The 19,746-nt window shown below is 40.5% G+C and overlaps 1 protein-coding gene across 3 annotated transcripts; it reads right to left on the reverse strand.

Annotated features, from left to right (window-relative positions):
* Positions 1-1,475: 1,475 nt before the first annotated feature.
* On the reverse strand, positions 1,476-19,660 carry rbm27 (RNA binding motif protein 27). Of its 3 annotated transcripts, none has more exons than XM_046410155.1 (21): positions 19,397-19,660; positions 17,756-17,874; positions 16,523-16,650; positions 16,319-16,398; positions 15,074-15,291; positions 14,329-14,643; positions 13,437-13,538; positions 12,222-12,401; positions 11,134-11,289; positions 10,843-10,996; positions 9,927-10,080; positions 9,330-9,563; positions 9,090-9,221; positions 8,561-8,686; positions 8,327-8,401; positions 8,038-8,220; positions 7,830-7,934; positions 6,017-6,244; positions 5,809-5,892; positions 5,581-5,700; positions 1,476-4,339 (listed from the first exon to the last, which is right to left on the reverse strand). In XM_046410155.1, the coding sequence occupies exons 1-21, from the start codon at positions 19,453-19,455 to the stop codon at positions 4,238-4,240; spliced, it is 3,054 nt and encodes a 1,017-aa protein (XP_046266111.1). In that variant the 5' UTR covers positions 19,456-19,660; the 3' UTR covers positions 1,476-4,237. The 3 variants fall into 3 exon arrangements, with proteins under 3 accessions (XP_046266111.1, XP_046266110.1, XP_046266108.1); XM_046410154.1 differs by having other exon boundaries at positions 11,143-11,289; positions 13,437-13,664; XM_046410152.1 differs by having other exon boundaries at positions 13,437-13,664.
* Between the last annotated feature and the right edge of the window lie 86 nt (positions 19,661-19,746).

The following is a 19,746-nucleotide window of genomic DNA, read 5'->3' on the forward strand; positions in this document are numbered from 1 at the left end:
CACCTGCTGCGATGAGTCATTTCGGTAAAAAAAAAAAAAAAAATAAGCAGCTTTTTTGTTTTCTGTTTCCTCTACCAATCAGAGCTGAAAACACAGATCTGTTTTACTCATTCACACTTTTTATCAGCAGCAAAAAACAAAAATGTCTTGTAATTGTGTGATGAAGTCAAAATGTGACTTAATTATCTCTGTGAAAACTGAAAATAACCTCAAGGATTTTGTCCCATTGACAAAAAAATCTAATGTTTCTCATATTTAATATTTCATTATTAAGGTGATTTTGAAATGTCAAAAAAGTTGTTTTTTAAACTCTAAAATAATTAGAACGACTTATCTTTGTAATTTCCATCCAACAGTTTCTAGTAAATTTATTGTTGTTTTCATAACTAATTCTAAGGGCAGGAATTGGCTTCCATAGAGCCCACTCCCCTCAGTACTTGTTCATTCACTTTCCAGTCACCAGGTCGCCACGGGATCCGCCAGGACCAGAGCCCTGCCAGTCAGCCCCCATTTTGAAATCCCTTCCTCTGGGGAGAGCTGAAAAAAGTCCCTGCATTAAACCAAACAGACTCTGAGTGTTTTCACTTGGCTTCCTAAAGTAAGAAACGCTCATGCATTATTCAGTGATATTTTAATATGTCGTAGTCGCTGGGTGCTGTAATTAAACTGAGCATCAGAGGTCTTTTCCTGTGATGTGGTGGGATTTGGTTGGGGGGGTGAGGTGGGGGGGGGCATGGATGCCCCTGTGAGCATCTTTGAGTAGTGAAGGGCTTATTGTCCTTCATAAGATGAACACAATGAAAGGGACTGAACTGTATTGACTCTCCTTAGATTTATCACTGTCATTAAGGCTTATAATAGCGGCCAAAAGTAACAACAATCAGGTCACCATTACATAACATTTCAAATAAATGCACAACTGCTCTAATGACACCGTTACACCTTGTAAGTTTGCCGAGTGTCTCTGTTGAACTCTCACATCACTGTAGATTAAACTGACTCTTAATATAAACTTAAGAATGAATCGGAGCACATTCTCTTTTTGTCTGTGATAAGAGGCTGCGCTATAACAGCAATAACACACTCAAGTGTGTCCTGTTACATGAAAGGCTGTTATTTTTGTATAGCAGGGTACTTTTCCGCATACTCTCTGCTTTCAGTCTAATTCAGCTAATTTTACATCCCATTTGTGCAATTTAGGGATGAATTAAGTTGGTTGTAACTTTTGACAAACATCTATAATATAATAAACCGACTATAATTTAATTCTAATGCAATGTCATACTTCAATACTTTGAAGCTTAGACGTAGAATTCAGTTTTGCTGCTGTGGTTCAATCATATGTAACCAAACGATTCCAAAATATCTGGAAAGGTCACAGCACTGATACTGAATTGTAGTACTACTTCAACTCTGTAACATCACTAAAATGTGTATACTGTATAACATGCAAAATGAAGGAGGCCACACAAAAGTTTAAGGTAATATTTTCCGGAATGCTTTTGCTTGCATTTTTTCCCCCCGTTGCCAATGTTTAATTTTTTGGGTTAATTTTCTTTCTTCAACTCATTTTTTTTTGTTGTTGTTGTCCAAGATCCAATTGAAAAATTTCATTTTCTTTTTCTTTTTTTTTTTTTAATTGTTTTACAAGCACCAAATTCCTCCATCTTTATTGGCAAAAGCAAACATGCTAGTAAATTAGAAATCCATTTTTTTTTTTACAAACAAAATACATGAAGAAAATACATCCACATCCTGCAAATATAAACAGTAACAAATCCAAAACTATTATCCAATAAACATTTTACATTTTTTTACACTGTTGTGATAGTAGCATACAGAATATAGTACAAAAAGTGGGACAGACCTTCCCTTAATCCTCACTTGTACAAGCAAGAACCCTGCCAGTATACACGTATCCTTTTAAACTGCCAGTAACCTCGTCTAAAAAACAAAATCACATGAGAAAACCATATTAAAGTACTAAGTGCTAAAGTGAAAACCTTCAGCTTTCGATCTCACACCTGAACCTCATTCTGACTTAAACAGCGATGTTGAAAGAAAAACAAACAAACAAACAAACAAAAAAAACAAAACAAGTCCAAATCAAACCATGAATTCAGGTTTTGGCGGGACAATGAGGTCACTGGCAGAAGGACTCTGAGTTATCAGTCAACAGTGAGATATGTAATCCAAACAAGAGTGCTACGGACAATGAAGGTGGGAGGAAATCACACGGTGCGTTTCAGACATTTCTGCACACTTTTAAATGTGGTACCAGTGAACGTTAGGGGACCAAGGAGATCATTTCCGTTTTCAATCCTCCGTTACTGAGTGTATTTACATGCAGGCTGAAATCTGCGCTAATATTTACACACACAACCCATATAAATGCAGATTTATGCCTGCATGTTTCAGTAAAGTAGTGCAACTGCTACAGTTATGTAACAAGTTAATGTCTCTCCTTCCGCCTGACTGGTTTTGTTACTGGATATGATCAGTTTAGCTGATTTATGATAAGCGAACATCAAACAACACTTCATCAGGCCGCACGTAAACATAGTTATTCATTTCAGAGATGCAACAAAAGTAAAAACTTAAACTGTGAACACGGTCTTTTCTTGCATCGAGCACATTTCCATGTGAATCTTCAAGGACTGCTTTCCTCCCACCTTGAGGATTCTAAATTACAGTAAAGAAGGCAAAATGAAAAATAAAAATTTTGTCACGAAGGGTGCACATCGTGGTTTAGAGTGGGTTTAGAGCACTGGCTGACAATGTTCAGATGCAGGCCAAGCTGCACTAATGCACAAATAGTATTGTGTGGTGCAGTGTTTTCCACAGCTTTGAAAAGTGTTTATAAAAGAAATGTGCTACTCAGATGACAAATTTAGTGAAATAACAATGTGGACTGGTTTATCACATGCAAAATCCTTTGTGACTAAGCAGAGCTGCTAAGCACTCTTGCTAGATCTTTTCTACCCGACACAACCTCGTCATTCATTTAAAATGACAGAAAAAGAAACTCATGAGTACAACAGTAATTTCTCTTTAAAGCATTTACAAAATTTACAAAAGCAAATCACAAATCTTGTAAAAATTCAGCCATTCGCTGATTGTGTAAGGCAAAGAAATTATATATATATATTAAAATCAACTGTTTCGTCTTACATTCAAACCCCTGTCTATGGATCTCACTTATTTTTTTTATTTTTTGAGATGGGTGATCTGGCTCTTGTCCTGTTTGACTCTTTGGACAACCAGGAGGCAGAATTAAACAAGTGGAAAAACGTGATGCACTCTTCAAAAAATGTCGAACACTCGTGGATGTTTGTATTTACACAGAGTGGCATCAGACATTTAATGAGCAACAAAATAAACTTAAGTGGGAAAAATCAGAATATTTACCACAAGACTGTATGTGACATGCATGGAAACGGCAATCTGTAAACACAGTTTGGATTTTTCTATTGCACTGGTATCCTTCTGTACCTGCACTGACTCCCACCGTGGTAGAGAATCAGTGCCTTCGGGTGCTGGGCAGGAGTGGCCTCTGCTTACTGATGAATACAACATGCACAAACGAGCACGTATTCATGCCAGAAGAGAGAGCCACTGTCAAAAATATTTGGATCCTTGAAGATTTTGAGCAAACCCATACCAAAACGAGCTGTGGGCAAAGTGAAACAGGAAACTCCACCATACTGTGCCCACATAGGTACTGCACAGTGCATCTACGCTGTGGAAAAATAAATAAATATCTCTGTTAGCAACAGAGAATGTTCTATATGTGAAGGAATGGCTGTCCCTGAACTGAGGACAAGATCTTCTTAAAAAACTGGTGAGAAAAGAGCTTAAATACAGTATGTATAAAAATACCTATTCACAGTAGACACAAATGTTGTGCATTACTGATATTTATCATCTGGTAAGCACACTGAAACTTACATAGGCTTTTCTATCTATAAGAACAACTTAACATTTTTCTTTCTCAGCAAAAGTGAGATGTTTTAAATAATTGTTGAGTCGAGGGATACAAAAACCACTGGCCCTCTAAACTTCTTTTCACGTACAGTAAAGTAAAGAGTTTTTACTTTGACGAGAGTCTAAAATTACTTGAAAATACTGGGAAGGAAAAAAAAAAGTTCTGTTGTATTGATTTTGATCTGCAACTGGGTTGGGGGGGGATTAAGGACTGATTTCGCTGAAGAGCAGATAACGACGAATCACAATATCTTCACCGCCTCCAAGATCGGCTCTCGTACTCGTCATCTTCATCGTCATCTTCTTCCTCTTCCTCTTCCTCCTCCTCACCAGGCAAGTAAGAGCTGGCTTCCTTCTGTTCAAAAGGAAAAAAAAATATCCTCTTTAGCTTTGAACATTCAAATTTATGAGATTATATCATGGTTCTTCACATTGCGCTGCGCATTTACCTCACACAGCAAGGGCATTTTATTACTCATCTAGATCATTGTCTGTCGCACGTCATATGTGAGCGGATTTCCAAATTTGTACAGGTGCCGTGACTAGACACAGCTTTCGTGTGAAATAGACAGATAGATAGCCTGTCCCTGATGAGAAACAAGCCTATCTGTAGGCTGTCAAAAGAGAGCATGAACTAAATTCCTTCCTAGTTTTTCTGTTTGAGTAACGGCTGCAGACGCTGACATGCTAACGCCAGTTATCAATGGGTTCTGTGGATCCATTTTGATGTTTTGTTTTTGCTTTTTTAACTGCTACGTAAACTTACTATGGGCTCTAAACTCAATATGGACTGTCTTTGGACTAAGATTATTGTGCTGGTAACTCAAACATACAACACATGGCCGTCCAATTCTGCTGAAGTTGTCAGGACTCCGCAAATAAAATAAACCTTCGTATCATCTCCTTCTGATATTCTTTCTCATGTAAATGGCAGTAAACATAACATCTTTCAATCTGACACAGTGCCAACAAAAAGTGACCGGAAATGAAAACATTATGATTTTCACAAACCAAAAGGTTGCTGCTTTTTGGGTAATTTTCCAGCACAAAAAGAATGTGAAAACTGATGATGCTTCTCACACTACAGAAAATGTGTTTATTTCAATACTGGACTGAAATGACAGGGTTTTTTTTTTTTTTTTTTTTGAGTGGATCAGTTTTAAGTGGGAATGGCTGCACTGAGACATAACACAAAACGCTTATCAAAGACTTTTAAAAATAATACAAAGTGTATTGAAGTGACAGCACTGACCCGTAGGTCATGAAACATACTTCCCCACAAGCATGAACACATGAAAATACAGTATGAGGATTTCACCTGACACTAATGCAGTTTTACTCAAAAGGATAAGATGCTCTAAGTACTGAGAAGCTTGCCCTGATTTTCCATTGGGAGAAGAGGTGAAAAATTTAGCAGCACTGAAGAGAAATGCGCAAGTAAAATCTGTGAATATAACTAAAACTTCCCAAAAGTTTTCCCACCTAGGATTTCAAGTTGTCCTGTACATGGACTTCCTTCCTTGGTTTGTGGATGACTATACGTTGGTGATGTTAACACATGAAGCCATGTAAGATATTGAGTGTGATGTATCATACCGCATTGTCATCATCTTTTGCCTCCTCCTCCTCTGGTTCTGTTGTAACAGAGGGCGTTTTGGGCTTGTACCAAGAAATCTGAAGCACACGACCTTTAAACTTAGCTCCTTGGTTAGCTGCCTAGAAATCAAAGCAAGAGGACAAATGTAAGTTATGCTCACATCAATTAATCAGTTTTCACTGATGAAAACTGGTCAGTTTGGTCTGATTTAGGGCCACGTGACTTACATTTTCGGCTTCGCTTCGTGTCTTAAAGGTCATGACAACACTGTTGGCGTCTTGGTCACGCACATCCTCAATCTCACCAAATTTCTAAGGTTGTAAAGGGAAAAAAAAAAGACTGGTATGAATTTCAGTGTAACTGTTCAATAATCAAATTCAGTGTTAACTCCTTGATATTTAATCTTCATCTAAACAACACCAAAAAGATCCCCACCACAAAGTGTGGCCTTAGCTCTTCTTTCTCCTCCTGAGTGACCCCCAAAATAGCCAGAGCTCTGGGCCTGTGGTCAACCACCATGCGATTCATGGCCCCGCTGCGAGCCATCAACTCCCGGCTTCGGCCACGGCCGCGGCCCCCATGCATAGACCCGGGCTCCAGTGTCGCCTTCCCTCGGCCCCGACCTCGACCCGCTGGAGGCCTGATCAGACCCAAGCGAGTCGCCTAAAGGAGGACAGATCAGGAGGCTTAATATTATGAAATCACTGACTGGCTGGCTGCTGCTGCTTTACTATCAGTACACACAGAAGAATATATGAGCGCCACCTGGCTATGTTAAAAAAATCATTACGAACAGATGTGGAAAACAGATTGTGCCTTGGCGCAGCGCCATTGTGCTTTTCAAAGTGAAAACATACAAAAAATGTTATGTTAGCAAACTACAGTATTTATCATGTGTTTACAAAAAAATCTAGCACCACCAAAATTATGCAATCTTAATTTATACATTAAACAATAGGGCTCAGGAAATATATTACACTTTCCTTATCCTCAGAGCTTAAACAACCTCTACGTACTGGACTCAGCTCTTCCTCCATCACTCTCTGCCCTTCACCATTAGTTCATCACTCCTCCATTTTTAAAGTGACATCTCCTTCCATCTTAACCACTCCACAACCTTACAACCACTCTCTCCTCCATTTGTCCCTCCCTCACTTCTCCCTCTAATTGTCATCCCGCGATTTTCTTACAAGGACCGGCGGCTCAAACTTTAATGAGACGGGGCTCCATCAGTGTAGGACCCATGTCTGATTTGGCTTCGTTAGCGGCTGCTCCTCTGGGCTTGCTTAAGTGGCTGCAGCTTAATGTGCAGAAGAATAGTTCGGTTTGGACGGAAGGGAGAGGTGGTTATGCATTTTTAACAACTAAACTAATTTAGGACCCACGGGGGAGAGGGGGGAAAAACATGCCAGACAGGGTGTTGCTAACAAAAGCTATGTTCTTGTTAGGCTGATCTTGTGACACAGCCAACCTCGTCTGTGCACTGTTAGCTTTGAGGCGAGAGGAGATGTGGGCCAAGTCTGAGCTGACTAATAGACTTCTGTTGTTCTGATGAATAGTCTTAGCAAACAGACTCAGATTTCTGTACTTTTTCAGGTATCAACTCAGTTCTTGCAGAATCAGTACGATGATGTGTTGGTTAACATCCATACATTTCCAAATACATATTATCATAACATAATGAGTGTGGCAAACAACACATCTGGTGATTTTTCATCCTGCGTGATAGATTAGATTATTCATTCACAAACTGTGCATGCTTCTTTTAAAAACAATCTTATGGACATACACTGTATCTGAATCACTGTATGCAACACTACCAAGTCAAGTGAGCCCCAATGCACTGTAACACACCTGTATGCAGCACAAACTCTATTCAAACTAATGAACTAAAACTTCTGTAGTCTAGAAGACTGAATGAGACTTCTTGTAAGCAGTTGTTCTTACCAACTAGGATTGATACAACATGAGTTTGATTGGTGATGAAAATGTTGTTACGCATATACGAGGAAGTGCTGAGTAATTATATGTGGCTACAATCTTATCTGTTGACTTCCTCAAAGATATTTCTTGGTATCACATCCTCAAATTCAACCCTCAAGAAAAATGCTGATGATCCAAGTTTCTTTGTGTGTGATGTGTCTTTATAGATCCGTGTGTGGCCGTGCTAGTCATCTTCTCAGATTGTTGCTCTGTGGTTATGTACTCCATGAGTGTGTGTGTCTTTTAATGCGTGCATGCTTTTTACCTCCACTTGTAGCTGCCCCAGTTTTCTCTTGAGGTCTGTTGTATCCTCACCAGAGTTCATCTTTTTGTGTATTTCCAGCTCAGCATCCAGCAATTCTTTCTGCGCCTGGTCACATACCATGTAAAACGAGAAAACATTTTGTTGATTAAATACAGCAAGGTCCACCAGTGGCAGGGCTGTCTGCAAAAACTGAAAATCAGAAACTTACATCAGTCTTGGTCTTGGGCTGGCTGTGGTTGGATTTGGTGCTGGGCACCTGGGACACAGGGTTAGGGTTCATTTCGTTCTGCAGCTGTTCAATTTTCTCCGTGAGCTCCTTTAGAGTCTTCATGATGTTGGCCCTCTCCTCAGGTTTCATCCCCCGGTTCTTCTCCAGGCGGTTTATCAAGGCCTGGTACAGAAAGGACAAGCAGTGAGAGAGAAAAAAGTGGAAAAGGCAGTATAAACAAAGAGCTAAGATGAGAGAAAAGATGGGCTTTCTGGAAGGCCAGTCTTACCTTCTGACACTCAATCTGTGTTTTTAACATCTCCTGCTTCTTCTTTCTCATGTCCTGTTGGAGTTTTAAAGCCTCCTAAATGAAAAACAGACATTTAATAAAATACATTCAATCAGGTAGAAGAAACATTATATGCTGTTAACGAACATTTGATTTCACAATGGTGGACCCTGAGAGAAACAAATTGTTAAGCATAAGCGCTGCTCGCTGGCATGGCAGCATGAAACAACATGCCTGTTTCTTCTTGAGAACTTCTTGCGCTTCAAGGGCTTTTCCCGTTTTCCCAAGGCTTTTTGAGGACATCTTCGGGGCTGTCGAGGAGTAGGGGCTCTTCTGAGTGTTCGTCAGTGCAGGCGTCACCTAAGGCAAAGAAGACACATTTCGGTAACCGGTAACAGTTTTGGTAACAGCTGTGGACAGCTGCAACAAACCCAAGCAAGGGTACACTGAAATAATTGCCCAACTACTGGAGGGATTGTCCTGTACTGTAAAGACATTCATGGTCCTCAGAGAATAAATCTTAAATACTTTGGTGATCCTATGACTTCCTCTTCCGTGAGGTTGATGTTTTTGTGTTTCAGTAAAACACTTTGACAGCTGTTGAAATTGACTGCCATGGTATTTGGTACAGACATTCATGTTCTCCTGAAGATATTATTAATTACTTAATATTCTAATAACATGAGCTTTCGCCATTTACTTGAAAATAATATTTCAGTCAGGTCTGGCACCACCTGACACATGCGTATAAACTAAAACATACAGGAACTGTGTCTGTGTTTGGGTTCAGGTTGTCCAGCTTGGTTGTAGCTGCAGTCCCAGTTACTGCTGGCAGGCGATGCTTGGGTACAGTCTTGTTCAAAACGTAGGCGGCTGGACTGTGCTGCTTGATCCCCTGCAAAAATGAAAAAAGCAGGGGGGTAAATCTAATGAAAAGTTTCAGCAATGGGTAACAGAGATCACTACGAAAAGACAAACAACTTCAGGTTTACAACATAATAACCTTATGCATGTTGCCGTGCTGTGGCCCTGGGCTGGGTGCTGACCCAGCCACCTGGCTCCCTGAGCTCTGCTCCTGCGGCTGGAGCCCTGTGGCATTGGTGCCCGGCTCACGGTGCCAGTACACACGAATGAAGCGGTTGTTGAGGACCGCCTCTGTGCTGGATATGGCCCGTCTGGCCTCTTCATTCTTTGTGTACTGGATCAATGCCGCCTCTGGATCGCCGCCAAACACGACCTGGAGAGCATGCAGGTTACATATGTATATGATGAAACTAACTCTTCAGCAGAGCTGAACTAAAAATGAAAAGCACACTGAAAGTAGCATGACCCTTAGTCAAACAGACATATATTTATTAACATATTGTATTCTAGCAATCAGATTATATGAGATTTAAACAGGCTAAATTTACTCTGGGATGTTCTATGTGGCTTACAGCCCTGCTAGTCATTTTCCAAGTTGTGTTGAGAGCATAAAGGCTTTTTGACAAATCAAAATTCTCTAATTCTCACAATTCCAACATGTCTACTACTACCAATCTTGCCTGCATTTGTCCTTTGCAGGCCTCTTAAGTGAAAAGCACCAAATGATTCACTTTACCTGGATATTGACAATGGTTCCAAACTTGCTGAAGTGCTCGTTGAGCTTGGTGATGTTGTTCAGCTCACGTGGGACCTTGCGCACCTCCAACTTAGTGTTCACATAGTGATGCCTCTTGGGAAAGCCGCTCTTATGTTGGTTGTTAAAGTTTGACCTAAAACAAGCAGAAGACTGAAATGTTAACATCTTAAGTATTACACAGCATTTGCTTCAAAGACAAATTAACGGAAAAAGCAGAAAGGTTCATCAACAATTTGGGCAAGGTCACCCGCAATGAAGGCTGATGACCTGGGGTTCAAGTTTCTGCCTTCATACTGAAATGCCATCAAGCCACAACAGTGGGCATGTCAACCTGCTTGATACCCAAGATGGATTACAAGCAGACCCTTTGCAAAGTGCATTTTCATGAGCACCTGCTTCCCACAGCTGAGACAAAAGACAGGCTCCTCCAGACCTATGAGTCACCTTGGCCTGAAACAAGGCTCTCTTAGGGATACGTGGGGAAGGAACCAATTTGTTTGATCAAATTTCAACTGGCAAGCTAGCTTCCTCAAATGTCTTCACAGAACAAGAACCTGTTCATTAAGTGCCTATGAACACTTTGAGGCAGTGCAATTTTCAAAGCCCCAAGCTTTACTACAAACAAAACAATCAGAAACTGCTTCTGTATGTAAAAATGTTTTTGCTGTGAAAAGATTTGTCAAGACAACCTCCAATTTTCTTTTCGCGCCATGTTAACTAAGCAGAGCTTCTTTGGTTTGGAGAGCAGAGATTCAGTTAATGTCAGTCTCTGCGATGGGATCCTTGTACATAAGTCTGTAGTACAGATTACACGAGATTTAAGTTTCAGAATTTTCATAATAGGTCAAATTTCAAATTCCAACAGCTTATTTTTGGAGTGGATTTGAATCCTTACTTCTCCATCCAAGGTTTTTTAGCTGCTGGTCCCTCAGCTGTACTGGCTCCCATAGTTCTCTTCCTGTTGTCCTGATCAGTGTTAAAACGGGAGACATTACTTCCAGGACTGCTGGTTGCAGGGGCAGGCTCTGTCTGGATCACTATGTTGGCAGCTGGAAGACACACACACCATAACACAGAGCAACAATAATAAACATTAGTTGTTGTAATAATAAACACTGACACTAACATCCACATATCACTGGTCATAATGAGTTTGGGGAATAGTTTGAGTATTAAGAAGGCTAACATTTGCTACCTCTGGAGCCTTGTCCTTCACTGGAGGTGAGGCCAATGAGGTTGGAGCGCTGCGACTGGACACGGGGAATGAACTGACGATACGGGTTACGACCTGCTGCAGTCAGGCCTGGGGATTCTGGGTTATAACCCTCCGGATCATAGTTATCTAATGTGTAAAAATGAAGATACACACAAACACAAGATTAGATAGAATATTAAATATTTTTAACGGTCATAGAAACAAATGTGAAAAAATAATCTAAATTCAAAGAATGAGGAATAAAGACTAAGTGAAATTACACAGTGAAGTCAGGCAGTCCTTCATATAAAAATTAGATAAAAGCACAAACAAAAGCAACTTATCTAACACACATCAATTCTGTATAGATTTTGCATGAAATTTAAATATACGCAGTGGAGTGATAGCAACCAGTGACACTCTTTGATAATACAGTTCTGAGTAGTAATTAAAATATGTACTATTGGACAAAATATAAAGAAGATCTGATAAACAAGGTGAACCACCACTGAACGATAATTCTTATCCGGATACAATTAACTGAAACACTCGTAACAGCTGTGATTTTGACAGTGGAAAGTGGTATTAAGGTCAAAAGCCTGAATTTGTAATTAGCTAAAAATAGTCCACCTAAAGTCGTAGCATTTCTGCTTAACTGTATAATTATTCATGAGGTGAATTACGGGGAAAGCATTCAACACAATAAAGATGCTGCAGAGTGAATGTTAACCGCTCGTAGCTACTTTGTCTGGTAGGTTAATAAACAGCGCTTCTCTCTGGTCAACATCTGTTACTGCAGCTCAAAGAAAAACATGAACATCACACACAAAACGTAACTTAAAAGAACAAAATACAAAAACGGGGTACTTTAAAGTCCAGAAAAAGCAACTTAAACTTCAGTAGCTTAGTCATTATAGTTCAATTTTAACTTCGTGAAATCCTATCTTCAATATGTCTACAACTATAATTAACTGGAAATAATTTAAGAAAACTCAAAGCAGGAAATAGAACCACAGCCACAGCAATGTCTCCACCAATCACATAGTGCCAATCTGAACAGGAAAGGCATTGCTGCTTACATTCAGACTGGGCATACTGGGGACGAAGAGACACAGTTGAGGACGAGGAAGGAGGAGGTGGAGGAGGAGGAGGAAGAGTAGGTGGCAGCCCCACACCAGGCGGTCCAATAGGAGGAGAAGACGTGATTGCCGATTGGTGGTTGGGGGTATCAATTCCACTGGTTGCTATCAGTGGGGGTCCTGAGGGAGATACAAGCCCATGCTGATGTCTCAGGCATATTGCAGATATGACAGTGAACTAAAACTTATTTCCACACTGCATTGTTTGCTTTAATATGGCAGTAAAAGTGAAAGAAAGTAATATAATCTGTTCAATGCAATGGAATAGAATTAGCATCTGATTTATGACAAATAGGACAAAAACACACAATAAGAACATTTCAAGAACAAGGGTATTCAAAGCAAAAGGGTGGAACAGGTCAGTCAGACTGCAGGGCTTTAACCACAATCAGCATTTTTTAAAAATGTATATGGGATCCAAATATCTGTTTGCTAGTTTACTCATAGTCCTGCAGCAAGGGCCTCAGTAATTAGTAATATTACTAGTATGCAAAAAGTTAAAAGTTTTAGGACAGGGGGTGGCTGTCCTGCTGAAAGAGGCCACTGCTAAAAAGGGGTCTACCCTGTCTGCTACAATGTTTAGGTCAGCAGCACATGTCAAAGTATCACTTGCATGAATGCCATGGTTTTCTGACAGAAAAGCTTGCTTTTTCTCCTGAATGCATCATGGTGTGACGCACATCACACTCCTTGGCGAGTGTCATTGTAACAAGATGATCAATGTAATTCACTTCATCTGTAAGTGGCTGATCGGTGTATAGACACAGTGTCACATTAAATAAAAAAGTGCCACACCACGAGATCTGTGAAATGTTATCTGTGCAAAACACAGTATAATCACAGTGTGATTATCCACTGGTGGTGGAGGCCAGGAAAGTGGCAGTCACTGAGAGATGACCCTCAGTAACAGGAAATACAGTTTTCTAAACATAACAAAAAGTATTCATGTTAAGAAATTCATAAGTGAGCAAATTACCAGAAAAGGAAGGAAAAAAAATGTCTTGTGCAAACAAGCACTTAAGAATAACAGGCTGCAGTGGTTTGCGCAAAACAAAAAATCACTTTCACAGTTGTGAAAAAGCTACTTGAATTATTACTCAAATAGCACAACGTGAGAAGTTTGTAAGAGGTGGCATCTGTGTACTAGTTACTTACCAGTCATGGGGAAGACGCCCGGTGGTGGTGGCTGGCCATAGGGTGGCATCGAAGGCATCCTAAGGGGAGGGGGTGGTTCAGTGATCGGGGGTATGGGCAGGCCTGCGGGGGGCATAACAGGTGGGGGTGGGAACGGAATCATACTTGGTAGATTGACATCATCAACAATGAGAGGGTCGTTGCCGTGGTCGAATGGACAAAGGTCTCCACGGACGCAAAATCCCTTTTCTGTGACAATGAGAGAAACAAGACGTCAAAATTTAGCTTTTTCGTCTATATGTGGTTTAGAAGTTTAAGGCAGCATTAACATACATTCTCTAAGTAAGAACTACAAAGCTTCCAGGTACGTTCTCTTCAGGTACTCTGCAGTATTTATTTGTAACAAATTGCAATCTTTCAAAGGGGAAGTTGGCCTGTGGAAGTCAAGTTCATTCACAAAAGAGTGAAAGAGCAACAGAAATAAATAAACAAGTTGAAAAGACTGCTGTAGTTCTAAGCTAAGACCTACAGTACATGTATTTACCCCACTGTCTCATTAAAGCACTAGGTCCCTTGTGGCTGTGTTTCAGCACTGTGACAGATAGCAGTGTGCTTCAGGGACAGTGGGTAATTTTAAACCCTCTTGTGTCTCTGGAAAAGGGAGGAGAGCTAAACAGTGGTCATTAGTGATGGCACTAAACAAGGCAATCAATAACCCTCATGGGGAGATAATGGCAGAGTTTACATAATAGCAGAACATCAAACTTTTTAAGTGACCACAACGTATGCTGGACAAATCAAGCTTCTAAGATCGAAGAAGGAACTGTTCAGCAAAAAAAAATAAATAAATAAGAATTGATAAAAAGCAGAAATCACATGAAAGGAGGGGACGATGATTCCCCTCCATTCCTACCATCGTAATCCCTGCAGCGCTGTTTGAGTGAAGCACCCTTGCCGCTGAAGGGCTTGCCGACACCATCTTGTCTCTGAGAGCCATAGTAGCTGGACCAGCTATCTGTGGTGCTATCAGGCAGGTGAGCTGGTGTTGCTATGGGAACGCCTCCAGCTCCCGAGACCCCAGTGGATGACGAGGAAGAAGAGGAAAAGGGGTGTGGCGGGGTGGGCAAGGGCAGGAGAGGCGACGGGTGCTGCTGCTGGGAACTCGACGTGGTGGAAGAGTTGTAGCAGTCGGAGTCCTTCCTTTCCAACTCAAACTTTGACTTGAAGTCTGTTAAAGAAGAGCAGAATTAGAGCAACTTTAGTGTAACACAAGTAGAGCAGAGTAATGGCACAAGTTTAAACGTTAAATGTTTTAAGATTTTCGAAAACACAAATTAACCTCGACAGTAATAAGGCCAGTTCCAGCCCTTGTTGCTGAATTCCCACTGATATGATAGCAAAGCTGTCCACATTGTTCTTTATCGTGAACAATTCCCAGCAACACTGGCCAACAATCCAACAGAAAATAATACAAACTGCAACATCCAGAACTCCTTTCAGTTTCTTCTCAACTAGGCACCCAGGATGTCTCCATCACCGCTTCTGCATCACGAATGCACAGTTCAACAGTGCTGACAGGAGCTTCTGCACTCCTGGGTCTGGTCCTCTGTGCTGTTGTTATTGGCTGTGGGAAGATGGGGTGTGAGTAACTTTCTTACCTCTGCCTCCTCTGTGCTCTCTGTCCCTGCTCTTTCCTTGGCTGCCACTCCTGCTCCGGCTGCGGCTCCTGCTTCGGCTGCGGCTGTAGCTCCTCCCGCGGGGGCTGCCCCTGCGACGCTCGTGGCGCTCTCGCTCACGGTGGGAATCGCTGCTGCTTTTCCCGTGGCGATCGAAGTCGCGGCGCTTGCGCTCATCTCTCCGCCTGTCATCGCGGCTCCTGCGTGGTAGATAAGTTATAAGTTAAATCTGAATTACTACTCAGTCCAACAGACATGTCAAAGAGGTGTCACATCTCGTCTGTGAGAGTTAGTTATTTCCCACGGTGTTTGGGTAAAAACATCCAATTTGCACCAACTACATGACAACAACAGGTGAATTCTGCAAGTAGGTAAAGGCAGGGGAAAGGAAGAGTGCAGCCTTACTCAAAATATAGATAGTAGAAGAGAGTGTTGGGAGGAGCAGCAGCCCTGGAGAGACTGGAGACCAGGTGTGCCGTCGCTTGTTTTCTGGCCTTACAGGTAAACACGCTACTGTTCATAACCGAGTTTGATGGTCAAGTATAAGCTGCAAGTAAACCAATTTCTCTTCAGTCTTCTGTGCATCTACTCTAGACATACAGGGAGGCTCTTGCCTGAAAGTGATAATTAATCATTTGGAATAAGATACATGGACAGATATTGTGCCAACGTATTTAATTGTTCTTCAATCTCACCTAACTAGATGTAACATGTTTTCCATTTGAAGCAGTAGAGGTTTATAGCTACATGGAATCTTAAACCTGAGGAGATAAATGTGGTATGTAAAATAAGAACACATGGATCATATTTTCATCTAAATCTATCAATACGCACATTGAAATCGGTTTTAGTGGCATTTATCAACCGTACTGAAGAGACAAAATAGTATAACAGTTATTGTACTATCCTCTTTGTTATTGACTAGATGTGGTATAGACAAGGGACAGACTACTGGACACCTGGGCCCCCCATCAAGCTAAAAGCAGAACTCATGGGATTTCAAAATAACCACGCAAATGTACCTCAGTTAGAGTCTCTACCCAAGTACGCAATGCAAAATGAAGAGTTTGGTCAGCAGTAATGAGCTGAGGCACAGTGTATTGGAAATTTCAGTATGAGACTGGGGTTCAGGTGTTTTGTGTCTCCCATGTCAATAGAGTATGTGCAGACGCTCTGTGCTCAGTCATTAACCTGAGATGAAACATATCCCTGAAGCCACAGCCATACCTGGACTCATTGAAGTCAGAACGGTTTCTCAGAGGACTTCTCCTCCGCCTGTTTTCTCTCTCCTCCTCTGGAGTCTCGGCCTAGAGGGAAAAAACAGTTAGGAAGAGGAAAATGGTTTTGAGTCAATATCCCTGAAAAAATACAGTGTCCAGTAACACACAATGAGATATTTCTCAAATTCTTCAATCCACTAGCTCTTCTTACCTCCACAACATCAGATTTAACTGCAGGTGGTTTGACCTCCTCTTTAGGAGCTTCCGTGGCAGCAGGAATTCCCAGGTAGTTCTTGGTTGTCAGACTTTCAAAAAGTTTATCAACAAATCCCATTGTCTCTGCAATGATAAAATTAATCTTGTGAACAGATTCACTTGATTTATGTGCAGCTTTGCCCGTTCTCTCTCAAAGAGCAACCTGTCCTTCAGGCAAAAAATGTACCAGCATTCTGAACCTTCTGAATCACACACACACATACAGAAAGTGCAGAGAGATCAAACATTGAAAGGTGCTTCATAAAAATGTAACATGATATATAAAAGAGAATATTCAACACATGCAGACACACAAAGAATTTGAAAGTAAATTTCAAAGACGTAATTAGAACAATTTACTTCACGGTAATCTTTAAGTGTGTTATTCCAAAGGTGTTAGATGAAGTAACTTTCTTTGCAGCCTCAGGCTGTGCTTTTATACAGGGATGGCTTAAGTGTCTGTGAATTTTAACTTCAATAAGCAGCTGTTTCTCAACATGGGATAAAGTAAATAGCTAAGACAAGTGTAACTGTCACCAGTCCATTCAAGCTCCTGTAGCTGATTGTTCTTCTTGTAAAGTAAAACCAAATTTCAATCATGCATGGAAAGAGAGCATAACTCGACTCAAGCTAACCAGGATGATGCTTCGTTCATAACAGCCTGGAAACATTACAGAGGTCAAAGCATTTGCAAATGATGTCAACACACCCTCTAGTGGTCATGTCGGGAACTATAAGTGGTGCTAATGAACAGCTGATCACATTTATATATACGTATGTGTGTATATATGTATATACACGACACTATTAGATGATGTCTGTGCACTTGGGCAGTTTCACCTATTAGAAATCTGATGCTGTATTGTGGAATCTGCTTGCAAAATGCAAACTATGTAATGAATGAAATCTAAACACATATACCCATTTGTAGTTGTCAGTTACCTAAAAGAGAAAGCCAGTAGACCCACTCTACCAGACTACATTTTTAGGTCTCTAAATCAACCTATCAACCTTGTAACATAACTGCAAGTCTCGATTATCTCTGAATTATATGAAAGGAGTAAATTAAATGCTTTTCTGTCAAGGATGGGAAAAAGCACAACTTTCTTGACCAGCATGATGCAGGGTCAATAGCAAAACAGCATGTTGCTTTCAATCACAGAAGCACAGAAGTTTTTGAAGTTCATACCTTTTTGTAAGAAGACATCAAGTTGATCAGCACAAAGTGCTTTCAACTCTTTCTCCGGTTTGTCCTTCTTCACAAGAGCCACCACATAGTTGGCTAATGCAGAGGGGTCAGCATCACATCTGCAGGTTAAAATATATGTATTTTAGAATTTCAGTTACTCGTTGTTTTGACAATACCAAAAGCAATGACATGTTTGCCAAACTATCTGATGACTGAAAAGAGAGGGGAGACAAAACTGAGTGAGCAAACTGAAACTAAAGTTTCAAATAAATTTTGATTAAACCAACTTCAGCTGCAAGTTGTGCTGTCTACTGGTGTCCAACAATCCATGTGCATTAAAACTCTGAAACATAATCACTACCTAGTGAGACCAATAGTATTACCTGCAGCACAGACCATTAGAAACATTAAAAAAGAAAAGTTCCCAAAATTTTAAACCAAAACAATTCCCACTGCATCTTTCATTTTTCAAAACCCTGACAGGCTAAGAGATCACGTCAGAAATGCTCTCCACCAGCAAGTGGTGGGATGATTATAACATTGTAAAGGCAAAAGGCCCCAGGAAAGCACTCTTGACAACTACAAGCTAATATGTAACCACTGCAGAGCTAAATGCCTAAGAGCGGATAAAACTCTAACCCTAACCCTATAAATATTCAAAACCGCTTTCACTTCCATTCGATCTTAAAAAAACAAGGTCGGGGCACTTGATAAAATAACATACAAAACCACTGACGAGAAAAAACAAGCATTGCAAATAAGGGTTTTTTTAGAAACATGAAATTAATGTGAAACTATAGTTACTTATGCTGATTACAGGCTCATTTTGTAACAAAGCCAGCACAGGACCAAGCCACTTAAACAAGTTGTAACAAGGTTCCATATGGAGCAAAAATGTTTCCCTTTTCTTGAGAGAATTTGAGTGCAGCACACCAGAAGCACTTTCATAAGCATGCATTAATATACGGAGACACTTATGTGTCTGTAGTGACTGCATAATCGGTGTGCACAGCAACTCCTCTTGTATCACGTTGTTACCCATTCAAATATATCAGTGTGTTTAAGCGTTTTATTTAGCAACATATGCATTGCAATAACAAAGAAACTGGCTGAAATTACATTTGAAACAGAGGGAGAAAGAAAAGGTGTGTGTAACTATGGTAACTCAGAGAGCAAACGAGTCTATTTTTAAAATGTGGCTATAACTTAGTAATGCAGCGTTAGGTATAGTAAGTGCAACAGACTCAACACTTGACTTAACTCTATTTTTATCACACGTAACAACATACACGTTATGCTATATGTTGCTCCATGACTTGATACAGAGATGTGATAAAGTCACGCTAACTTGTCGTGGGCCAACTGCGTGCCTAAAGTAACTACCCTAAATTAACAATGCAACAAACATACTATATCGTACACAATTAAGGCTTATTTAGCCCTACCTAGTTATAGAGAAGTCATACGGTCTCTCTTTGCTATAAAAAGTCCGCTAACGGCAATAATAGTTAGCTAACTCGTGCAAGAATTTGCCACTAGATTCTAGCAAGACCCCCATTGATGCCTGGCTAGCCCACTGGCTAGCTAGCTAACGTAGCTACGTAGCATGCAAGCTAAATGTCATTTCAATTCAATACTCACATTGGCTCCAGGAGTTTTGCCAGCCACGACTTCAAGGCTTCAACATTCTCTATGATCATCGTGAGAAGGACTATAATACTGTCTATAAAATGAAAGTGTGTTTTGATAATCCTACTTTCATCGTCCACAAATTTATAAGCTTTAAGGCCGTATGTCTCTCTTCACAGGCAGGTCGGACAAAATGTTTTACGGCATGGCAACACAAATTGAATTGTCGTAACACAGGCCAGGCGACGTACGTTATAACCACATCATGCCCTTATTCAACCACAATTTATTAAATTCTTGTCAGCGGCCTCACAGTTGTGTATTAAACATGTACAATTAATCAAATCGTTACAACACAAATC

Source organism: Scatophagus argus, chromosome 14 (genome assembly GCF_020382885.2).
Source record: "Scatophagus argus isolate fScaArg1 chromosome 14, fScaArg1.pri, whole genome shotgun sequence".
Classification (NCBI taxonomy): Eukaryota; Metazoa; Chordata; class Actinopteri; family Scatophagidae; genus Scatophagus; species Scatophagus argus.

Bases quoted from the DNA above. Each gene is read 5' to 3' on its own strand.
- rbm27 (XM_046410152.1), bottom strand. From the start codon at position 19,455: ATGATCATAGAGAATGTTGAAGCCTTGAAGTCGTGGCTGGCAAAACTC. The intron at 10,997-11,133 runs GTTAGCCTTCTT...TGTGTCTTCCAG, and splicing joins AGGCTCCAGAGGTAGCAAAT to CTGCCAACATAGTGATCCAG. The intron at 8,402-8,560 runs GCATGTTGTTTC...TTTTTCATTTAG, and splicing joins AAGTTCTCAAGAAGAAACAG to GAGGCTTTAAAACTCCAACA.